Here is a 12,122-nt window from a genome sequence, read left to right on the forward strand (position 1 = left end):
CTAAAACACCAGAGTTCAGGACAGAGACAGAGAGATACAGGTGCAGATGTAGATGAAGACATAGATATGAAAAATTCGAAGTCAGAAAGTCAAAAGCAAAAACCTTAAAAAACCTGAGATTTTCTTATCTCTTCCTGACCTGCTCCTATATCTTCCGTATTATTGGTCTTTTCTCTGATCTCAGCGCAACTCATCCTCCACACACTGTGCTGGGTTCTGCTTCGCAAGATAAATGATTTTGTCACTTTCCTCCTCAAACACCTCCAATAACTCCCAACATTTATAGCATAAAGTCCAAATTCTTCAGAGTTAAAGCTCACCAACATCTAATTCCAAACTACCTTTCCATTCTCACCTTTGGGAATTCTCCAACACAGGTGAATGCCTTGTCCTTTTCAACCGTGCCACACCCATTCAGAGCTCTGCTGCCTTTGCCTCCCTCCTTGTCTGCTGGCGATCTCTCCTTGCCTTCAGAGATACCCCAGGTGGCCTAGGATAGCCTTATCCATACTCGTCAGGTGTCTGACATCTGGATATCATCATATATCCCACTCATCACATTATATTGTACATATAGATCTATCACCCCACTGAGATCAGTTTGACAGGGAGTAGGATGAAGAACCATGCTATTTCAACTTTGTGTCTCTAGTATCTAGTACAGTGACAGACATAACTAGGTCTTCAGGAAATACTTTTTGGTTGAAAGAATTACGTTCTTTTTCTTTATCATCTTAGGCACTAGCCATGCAAGGCTCTCATGTTTCTGAAACATCTAGCACTTTCCCGTAACTACGACCTACATCGCCACTGTTCTGTCACAACTTAGAATGATTTTCTTTTTGAAATGTGTTTACTTTTGTTTTACTTTTATTAGAATAACACATGTATACTGTTTATTTTAAATTTAAATGCCGTAACCAGCAGTGTCATGCTTTATACTTACTGATTTCCAAAACCTATTTCCTGAAATCAACCCCATCCAACTCCTTTAGGCATTTTTTTATTCTTCCTCTCATTCTTATATTTCTCAGGCATTGCTCCCAAGGAGGACACAGGCAAAAGAAGGCAGATCTGTCTCAAATCTTCATGGAACCTAAAATATCTTGTAGTGCACTTTACACATAATAGATACTCAATAAACACTTGTCAGTTGATTGAATAAGTGGGTGAGTGAATATTCATGCTCTTTGGTGTGGAGCACAAACTATTCAACATTCTGAAGTATATTTGCATACTACAGTCAAGGCAAACAGACATGTTAAAATGGGTTACCAATAAAGAACAAGTAGGGAGAGGCAATGAAGGGCAAGAGAAGGTGGGCAGAGCAAGGAAATCTTCCAAACCAAAAAAGTCAGGGTAGCCTGGGATTAGAGGTTATGGGAATGAATTTTATAATCAGATACTTTAGATTTGCATTCTGCCTGAATAACCTTGGGCAAATTAGAGGGCATTCTTGGGTTTCAGTTTTCTTGTCTGTAAAATGGAATTAATGCCCCCTCCCTTCCAGATTTTCAAGTAAGTGTCCAATATGCTCTATAATGTAAGCTGTTTTATTATTATTGTGAGTGCAGATAGGAACAATACTAACAATAACTACAACATCACCCTAGCTACCTTAAAAATAAGACTGTCTAACTAGAAACGCCTTGTATACTTAGTGCTGAGGCTCCACCAGGCTACGGTAGAAAAAGAAAGAAGTGGTTCTACTTGGTGAGGGGAAGTATGTGGGCAGGATATGAAAACAGGTTCCTTTCAGGAGCACTGTAAGGCAGAATTCTACTTACGGTGATAGGAAAGTTACCTTTTTTGTTTGTTTGTTTGTTTCAGAGAGTCTACCAAGAAAATCAAGTTTCTTCTTTAGACTGCACTCTCAGAAGCACAACAACAATATTTTACAAATGACAATGGTATCTGATTACTGCTAAAATTTAATATACATATACTTGATGGAAAAGAAAATTTCATAACATCCTATACTAATGTAATCCATACAATGAATTGAAACTCTATCTTCAACTTTCTATTAAGAGAGATATGCCAGAATTTCCAGACAATAAAATCCCGCTAGAGAGTATCATATACCAGAACTTTAAATTGCTCTCAGCATCTCCGTGATGATTCAGTGCATTAAAGATAAGTGATTGGTTAAAGAATTTAAATCAACATTATGTTTCTGAAATTTCCATGAACAAAAACAATATCCATTTAGAAAGATTTTATAAAAATGATTTTGTTGTAAAGAAAAACAAACATAGCACAATAAATTATTTTAAAGCATTTGGGTGGTTAAGTAACATCGTCTACTAGGTGGAAAATAACACAATGCCTTGAATCACAAAGTGCTCAGAGGTGACACTTAATCAAAAACACCTGTGCTTACTTCCATTTACCAAAGAAACACAAAATTTATGAAATAGCTGATGCACAGAATCATTAAACTGATCTGCAAATATAAGACCTCAAAGCAACTAACAATATTAGAACGTTGTCCTCATAGCCTTTGCTAGTTTTGCAACTTTTTTATATATAACAATTCCGACCATTTACTCATTGTGATCCAATTTAGGGAAAAGAAATCCCAAGCAGAGAAATAAAAATGATGTATGTGAATATTATGTTTTTAATAAAAGCATAATAAGTCAATACCAAGTCTCCAAAATGGAATTAATTTCTAATTAAATGATTTTATCATTAGAAAATTTTTAAAAGATTTTATTTATTTCTAGAGAGAGGAAGGGAGGGAGAAAGAGAGAGAGAGAAACATCAACTGGTTGCTTCTTGCACACCCCCAACCAGGGACTTGGCCTGAAACTCAGGCATGTGCCCCGACTAGGAATTGAACTGGTGACCTTTTGCTTGGTAAAAAGACGCCTAATCCACTGAGCCACACTAGTCAGGGATATCATTACAAATGTTTTATGGTAATGCTCATTACAATAATAAAGGTAGAATTTAAGTAATCTCAATTTGAATATTTGAGAAAATTAAAAATGTATTCCTTTTAGCCTAATTCTTTGGCTGAAAGTACAGAAGAGAAATTAGGAAAGGTTAGTTTCTTAGAGTTAGCCCTCCTGTGTCCTAGAATGGAACAAAAATAAACTACAAATGAATAAAACATTCTGTTGGGAACCACCCTGACTGGTATCAGAAGCTGAAACCCCCGCCTAGGCTAAGGCTAAGGGAACGCCCTTGGAACCGTAAGCCAGCAAGGAGACAAAAGCTTATCTCCCTGGCAGGAATGCTGCTTCTGCTGCTTTATTCATAACTGAACCCCAAAAAGCTTGGTCAGTTAGCCAAAGACGGGTAAGATTCCCCATGAGGGGAACGACCTAAGATAGGCACAATCACTTTGGGAGGCCCCCCCAAAAGAAGGATTTGGGGGGCTGCAGCAAAAGGGGGTGATGGACCCTAGCTCCTCGGACCCTAGCTCCTCGGCTTTGACATAGCCTGAGGTCTCATCGTCTGGGAGAAAATCTCCTTATCTCTTGGTTGCCTTAGTTCCCATGCTAAGCCTGAAACAATGACAGGGTGGTGTAGCTCTGTGCTGAAAAGGGCGGATTCCCTGGGTGATCAGGCCTAAGAAAGAATATGTAAATTACTGTGAAACCTTCTTTGTTTAGAATGCTCTCAGTTGAATGAGAGGGGTCCAAGGAGGAAGTTTGTTCCTCAAAGTCTTACAGCTCTTTGACCCCAACTCAATAGACCAGCAGAGTTCCTTGTTTTCTATAGTTCCTTACTTCCCCCTAGTGAGTACTGTACTTTACCTGAATTATTATGCAAAATAAGCCCAATAAAAGCAGGTATGGACAGTAAATCAGGGCGCTCCCCACTAGGGGGAGTGGCCATTTAGTCCCTACTTCCCCACAGAAACTAGTTTGTCTCTGTGTATGTTTGTTTGTTTCTCGTGTGTTTTTCGGCGAGCCATCCGCAGTGTTCCGTGGTCACTGCTGGCCAGTGACCGACACGCAACAACATTCCATGGCCAATACTTCTGATATGCTATTGGTGTTTTCCTTCTGTACTGTTAAAGGTCACGTGTGTGTGTGTATGTGTGTGTGTGTGTGTATAGAAGACAGAGAGAGAGAAGGGAAGACACAGATGCACAAATGTGATCGCTATCTTACAAGTTAATATTTTCAAATGACAAAAAGTTCAAATCACAAATTTACAAGTAAAAACCCAAATAAACTCTTTTAAACATTTTGCTCCAGATATACTGAAAAATCCTTTTACTACAAAATAGCTAGAAATTTTGGATAAAATATAGTAAGCATTCCTTCAAATATATAGCTGATTTTCTAAGAACATAGAAAAAATTTATCGTTAACCTAGCAATTCTTCTAAATATCCACTCAAGATAAATGAAAACCTGCATCCATACAAAGATGTGCATAAGACTGTTCATAGCAGTATTATACAAAAAAAAAAAAGTAGAAAAAGCCCAGATGTCTACAAACTGGTGATTGCGTAAATAAAATACGGAACAGTCATTAAATGGAATACTATTCTAGCAACAAAAAGGTGTGAAATATGGATACATGCCACAGCATTGACAAATCTCAAAAACACAATGCTAATGAAAGAAAGCAGATGCAGATCACATCTGATATGATTCAATTTAGATGAAAAGTCCAGAAAAGTCAAATCTATAGAGACAGGAAGTGGAGCAGTAGCTGCCAGAGGTTGGATATGGGAACAGAGACTAATTGTAAACAGACAAAAGGACCTTACTGGGGTGATAAAAATATTCTAAAGCTAGATTCTGGGGATAACTGTACAGCTAATTAACCTACTAAAATAATTTAATTGTACACAGAAAATGGGCAAATTTTATGATATGTAAATAAAGTTCTTTTTTTAAGTAAGTGAAAAAAACTTAAGGACCTGCAAATGAAGGAGGAATACCACAATTACCTTGAGGAGACTCGCTAGTCTTGGTAGCCCAAGTTTAATGGCCCATTACAGCAGAGTTGAGAAGAATATCTACTGTGAGAATTAAAGCAACAGGCCACCCCTCACATAACTTTGGGGTGTGAATTACCCATCTTCCCTGTTCTTGGAAACAACTACCTGAGAAATAAACTTAAAGGATGTCCACATTGCTAGTACCTTAGAGTTCCTGGTAGAAGCAAACAAATCTTTGGAGGCATATCCATTAACCCAGGCCCCATTAGAATCCCACAGATAAAGTCCAAATAACAGCCCACGATTAAAAACAAAAATGAAATATATAAGCCACTGTGAATAAGAGCCAACAAAAAGAAAAAACAAAAGAATAAAACCCCAAAGGACTTCAGATTTTAGATTATCAGAAATAAATGTTTATTTAAACTATCTGAAAACCAATCAGAATCTCTAGAAATTAAAAATAGGACCCCTGAAACTTAAAATGCAATGGATAGTTTAAATAGTGAAAATTAGACAGAACTGAAGAAAAATTAGTAAATTGAAAGACAATTCTAAAGAGAGCATCTTTCACAGCACAAGAACAGATAATACAAGAGAAACTGATAAACACAGCACAAGAAGGTCTAATATCTGATTAATTACATGTCCGTAAGAAAATAATAGTGATAATGGGGGAAAGTGAATGTTTGAAAAAGTAATTATTGAAATTCTCCCCAAAATCAATGAAAAAAATGAGTCTTCAGATTCAGAATGCTCTACAAATTCTAAGCATATCAAAAAAATGCCTAAGTAGAGCTATCACAGAACAACTGTATAACAGTAAAAAAAAAAGATGATGATGATTGGCAGCTCTCTCGACACAATGGAAGCCAGATGACAATGGAATTTTTCAAAACACTAAAAGAAAATAACTGTAATTTTTCATATTGTGTACCCAGCTAAATGATCTGATATTTTAAAAAATATGTGTGTATAGAAGACTCACACATTGTGCTTAATGAACACAATTTTCCCTTTTTTGGTTTGTAGTCCAGCACTCAATCCACAGAGCCACGCCAGCCAGGGCAATTTTTCCCATTCTTAAATAAACTGACAAAAACGTTATCCTACTTAAATAATTAGGTAAAAAAATACATACTATTTCAAAAAACTTTACATAAGAAGTTAATAAAAAGTATTTCTAAAATCACTACACAAAAGAATTAATATTCTATTATCACATACAATGATTCACTTAAACAATAAACATTTTCTACCACCTTTGCAATTCTACAGAGGAAAGGTAAGCCTGGCTGGTCTCACCAAGAAGCCGGGTGGGACAGCTAGTGCCTCCGTTAGGCTATGGACAAAAAGCACCCCCACCTGAGAAAGAGGATAGGTTTGTTCTGGATTTGGAGCTGAAGGAAACTGAGCCTCAGTTCCCTCCTCTAAACAAATCAGGGGCTTCATAAGAACCAACATTTTCTAACAGTTCCTACAGCTCTCAAGCCTGACAATTTTTTTATCCCAATCCTATAGGATGCCTCTGAAACATCAGTCTTCCATAATCTCAGAACCAGGCCAGCTGGAAATTAACTCTAAATAGAATTTGTAGCATATTATATAATACAGTATTGCAATATTTTCACACTAGTAATTGTATCAGCTAGGAAGTTTCCAATCCTGATTCCTCATTCTGCAGCCCCAGGAGATTTAATAATAAAAACACCTGCTTTAAAAGGTGTTTGAAAAACTGACAGCTTTTTTGGAAGAACATTGCGCTGGTTGGAGGACACTAGTTAGGGGATACTAGGTGTCAGTATACAGGTCTTCCCAACAATAGTAAAGGAAATCGCTACAGTGGCAAATTTTCAGATTTTTTTCCTGTTTAGTGATGTCATTTGGGACCAGATTGATGTATTAGGCAATACTCCTAGTGATTCTACTGCCTAACATTAGCGAGGCTTTCTCCCTTGTGCAGAACTAACTCGGGAATCTAAAGGCACTTGTGCCTGTGGTTGCGTCCGGCCCGTATGTGAGGCGTCAGAGCTCATGGTGGGGCTGGGCCAGGTCAGGGCTGGAGCAGAGGGTTTGGAGACAGCAGTGCCATCCTGTCAAATGGCTAACACCCTCCTCCATAATATTAAGAGTAAAATATCTGTTTATTTAAAAAATGCTGTGGAGAGGAGGCAAGAAATATGGTGCAGATGGTAGTTAAATGTCTGCCCTCTAATAAAATATAAAATAATTTTAACATTTGAAGTCAAATCTAAAGTGGATTTAAAAATCCTACAGTGGGTAAAGGGTAACAAAACCATTTTCCTTTCTGGATGAGGATATGAGCTTTGGTTAATTTCCTAGATGTGCACCCCTAAAATGGCATAATAACCATGTTCCTAGGCAACATTGCTCACAGTAATGACGACTCTCACTGGCAGACAGCATCTGTCCAGTTTGAGAGAACTATCAGTATTGGCGGGGGGCACCACTGCTTTAGAGTCCCTCAGTGTGATCATTCTTGTAACTGGACGTGCAACTTTGGGGATGCTAGATGCTACACCTATTGATTGTTCCAAGAGATACTTGTTCTTGAGGGTTAGAAGCTTCCAAGCCAGGACAATGCCCACAGCCATGCCAGATGGATCTCATCTCCTTGCACTTCAGCCTTCTTCTGATGGACGAAAGAAGATGCTTCCCTGACTGCTGGGTGTACTGTGGCATGGGCTGCTGCAAGGTTTCTGAAAGAAACAGGCTGACACTGTTCTACGACAAGCTGAGGTTCCCAGTCTTCACCCTACTGGGAGGACTTGGCCAAGAGTAGTCTATGATGGCTAAATGTCCAAACCTTCAGCTGAACCTCATAAGATGTCATGGTAGATGACATACCTAAATGTTTAATATCAGTATTTCTTTTGTAACCTAGGATAAACAACATATTGCTCAAGTCACAAACAAATGAATTTTTATAACATTTTGATTTATTCATTCATTCACTAATATTTTAGAAGGTTCATTTTAGGCTACTCTGTGATAAATGTACTCTAAGGTAGAAAGAAGACAAATAGGGAGTACAATTAAGTAGCTAATGAAGTTGTCAGTGGAGCTATTAATATGAGATATACTTGGACGGCAGAGCTGATCTGGCTTGTTAATGGATGTGGTGAGAGAAACAATGAATAGTGAGGCACCAGGGACAGCTAGGTTTTGGCCGGAGTGACAGGTGAATAGTGACACCATTCACTGAGTCAGGGAAGACCAGCAATGGTTACAAAGAAGTGAGGACGTGATGTCAGGCAGCAAACAGCTATCCACTCTGCATTTAGATCCATCCACTGATAAGGTAGTGTAGGGAAAGGATGATTTGACAATAATCATAATTACAGATCCAGTTTTATAACCAACATTATATACTTAATTCCTTTTATGGGAAGCAAGGATACATAAAAAAGTAGAAAACGCAAAACACATTTGTAAGTGTGCAGCACATCATGTGTTAAATTGAAACAACCTCAAGGTTCAACTTTCGTCACTGTTCAAGGAGAAAATCCTTTACTATGTACTTTAGAATAAAGGATTTGCAACTATGTGGTGCTTGAGAAATATGCTATTGCTGTAATTTAACTCACTGTATGGGGGCCTCAAGATGCACAGTGGCATTCCAAACCAACTTTTAAAGAAAATTGCATGGAATTTTCAAGACATCAGGAGCGTTCTTAAAAGTTATGCAGAGAAAACGAATTTTTGATAGCTATGAATTACATTTAGTGCTACCAGATTGCAGGGAACGCTCTTTTTGCCTCAGTATGGTTACAATTACTGTTGACAAAGTTTTAATTTAAATTTTTAAAGATTTCAATGGAAGAATGTGGGTCACTTAATTTTCATTCACTGTGTAAGCATTACTAGTGGCAGAAAGCAAGCTTTGTTGTGAGGGTCCAATCTTGGCCCTGGAGTCCACCTTCTCCACAGTCGCTGGGAATTGAGTATGTGTCAGTGAGAATAATTTGGCTCTCAGTTAGTCAATCAGGGGACTGAACATGCACAGTGAGACACCAGCCTGGCATGGAACAGAAGCTCAGTTCAGAAAATACTTAAATGCACTTGTGAGACAGACTCAAGTCCACACAAATCATATATTATCATCACAAGCTGGAAGGGATTCGATCTTTCCTAGCAGGTTGTAGATTTAGATAGATTTGTAATAGTCCAAAAATACACCACACAGCTCCAAAGCCTAATTCTACAATTTTCAACTGGTTTCCTAAAATTGAAAAAAAAGGAGGTAAATATTTGTAGAGTCCATTGCATGTAAAAAATGTTTTAAGGAGCCTTGCTATATATCAGGAAACCTTAAGAAATTATGGTAGGTGTCTAATTTAAATGTTGTATCTTAACTATTTTAAAATTCTATGCTATGTAGGCTAATGAAAATAAAGACCACATGCCTGAATAAAAAGTTAAAAATTATATTTTTCCATAAATCCAAGAGAGCAGAATAGATTCCAAATCAACAGTCTATCTAGCAAAGAGATGAAGAATGAGCTGTGTGAGAGAAGCAGCCTAACTGTGGAAAGGCTGTGCCTTTCCAGATAATTTTCGTGTGTGGAGGGGAGAGTCTTTCCTCAGACTTTGTGCTGCTTGGCATCCTGTCTATCCTCAAAGGCCACTAGGTCTAGAATCAGTGAATGTGACAGATAATATTGATATGTGTAGCGCTCCCTGAATTTGTTCCAGGCCCCAAATACCATGGAAGGAAAAGAGCAGGACAGAAATTTGAGCGGAACACGCGTGTGGGGTGTAGGAGACTGGCCTGCATGGCAATACATTTCCCAAGCATGTAAATAATAACGGTATCCTGGTAAATACCACACACCAAGGGCTGTGACAACAAAGAAACTATAATTTATGTGCGAGTTTCAGCATATTTGGTAAACTTACTCCTTGTTTTGTCAATCAAGATAGAAAATTTATCAGAATCCGAGTGAGAAGAAACCACTAAACATGTTCTAATTTATATATTTTTAGAAACTATATCATTTGCAAACCCTGACTGCAAGGTGTGTTGGAATGGTAAGTTGAAAATGAATGCTTCAGAAGATTTCATCCAATTTCTTTTGTAAACCAGAACAGAAGGTATGATTCTCAGAAAAAGCCAAGCACATTTGCCTCAACACAAAATAGGACTGATTGAATTTCAAACTCTTCATTTATTTTGTAGAGCTGAAATGTTAAGTTCCTTATTCTGTTCAAAATCAACTTGAATCTTATTTATTATGATATATATGTGTATATATCATGCATGTATGCTATTATAACTATTACATTTTATACAAAGTATGTTTTATGGTGAGACCCCCTCAAGAAGTGGAATTATCTTCTGGAGGGCAGGCCCCTTGTAGTACAGGCTTCCCTGCTAGGTGGGTATTCTAGGAACCCATCTGTATCAGTGTGCCAGCTGGTATTGTAAGAGGCTGTGTTTGGCTTCAGTGAGTTTTTTTCTGAAGACTTTTTCAACATGTTTGCCCATTTCATCATGGGGGATTTACAAGTACACCTACCCACACTGTGCTGAGTATTCAGCAGTTTTTGACCCAAAATGGCATGACCTCCATACATCACCCTCCCTACTTACCCCATCTGGCCCTGAGTGACTTGTTTGTTTGTTTCCCCAGATTAAAAAAAAAGTTTTCACAGGAAAATGTTTGGCCGATATGGAAGAGGTGAAACAAAAAATGGCAGAAGCACTAAAAGGCATCAAAATCAACAAGTTCAAAAACCACTTTGAGCAGGGGGAAAAATGTCTTGATAGGTGTATTGCATACAATGGGGAGTACTGAAGCTGACTGAAGTTTAAACATATAAGAATAAATATACAATTTTTTATAGATATATTCCAGTTTTTTCTAGGTCCCCCCTATTGTTGTCATTCACTTGAAAGGAGTTTTTGCTTACTGAAGGGTATAAATAAGTGAAAACTTCAAGTACATTCTTCTCAAGCATATTTATGAAGTGTCATTGTAGATGGTTTAGCTTGGTCATGAATAGCTTCCTGCACAACTGTCTTGTCCTCAGTCCAATAGAGAAGCATCTCTGGACTTCAAATCACATTGGACTTTCCAGGGCTGACTTTGGAGATATTCTCAAACACACAGAGGGCAGGGAAGGAGCCAGATCTTACTATGATATTATCGTGATTTTAAATCTAAAAGGACAGAAGGATCCTTTATAAGAGGAAATAAACTATCTTCAAAGCAAGCCTGCCTTCTTGGAGAAGATCGTAGAGCCATATGTGAGGAAAGAGATAGCAAGAAGGGAATAAAATGGAAAATTTTACTTAATAAAGAGATAGAAATAATTAAAAACATGCTATAAGTAGCAAAAATCAAACAGTATTTAGGTAGTTTTTCACATCATTTTTCTGCTCCTAAGAATTATTTACCCTATGGGAATATCTTGGCAAGTGAAACTTATATTATAGTCACACTAAGAGAATTCATTTTAAAAGGCTATATAATAACAAATAGAAAAGTGGCATAACTCCCTGAAGACAGAGAGAATTTTCTTTTGTTTACTCCTTACTTCTAATTTTTAAAACCTCCTTTTCTCTGCCCATATTCATCACCCTCGGTGAAAGACGTGTAGTTCTCAGGCATCGCATGCACTGCAGACAGAGGCACACGGGCTGCATCAGCCGCGTCAACTCACACAATCGTCTGAAGGGTTGAAAAGTTCAAACTATTTATTTAATGTCATGCAGATAAACTCAAGAAAAGAAACACATTTGACAAATGAATTCTAGGTGATTCAGTCTTACAAACCCAAGGGAATGTTTTAGGAGAAAGATTAAAATGAGTGGCTCAATATTAAAATTAAAAGTAAGTTTGATTTACTTAATTAGGAAATTAAATTAACAAAACTACCTTTTTGCCTCAGGAGAAAGTTCCATTTAATATCTTTTCTAAAGTAAAATCATCAAGAGAATCTGTTCAATTCTCTTACTCCCCAAAATATGAGATGGAAAGAATATTAGCCCCTTATTTCATAGGTAATATGATCCACATATGGGACTTGACAAGCTTGGGAAGGTTGGCATCTTCTACCTTGAGAAGAAGTGTCCATTTTGCACCAAGAAAATCTATCAGTTGTCCACTGCTCGGCAGGTCACTGACTGACAGATCCAGTTCCTACCTAAACACTGAAGGAGAGACTGAACTACAGCAGTGTTTTTCAAA

The 12,122-nt window shown here is 37.6% G+C and overlaps 1 protein-coding gene across 2 annotated transcripts in view; it reads right to left on the bottom strand.

Moving 5' to 3' along the window:
* Window positions 1-12,122, bottom strand: part of FBXL17 (F-box and leucine rich repeat protein 17) — a 476,470-nt gene that overhangs the window by 136,904 nt on the left and 327,444 nt on the right. Inside the window, exon 9 of one of the 2 annotated variants that reach the window (XM_036020633.1) lies at window positions 804-810. The exons of the other annotated variant lie outside the window; for it this stretch is intronic. Within the exon in view, the coding sequence (XP_035876526.1) occupies window positions 804-810 (7 nt within the window). The remainder of the gene's footprint in view (window positions 1-803; window positions 811-12,122) is intronic. 2 annotated transcript variants of the gene reach the window in all.

Source organism: Phyllostomus discolor, chromosome 3 (genome assembly GCF_004126475.2).
Source record: "Phyllostomus discolor isolate MPI-MPIP mPhyDis1 chromosome 3, mPhyDis1.pri.v3, whole genome shotgun sequence".
In the NCBI taxonomy this organism is placed as follows: domain Eukaryota; kingdom Metazoa; phylum Chordata; class Mammalia; order Chiroptera; family Phyllostomidae; genus Phyllostomus; species Phyllostomus discolor.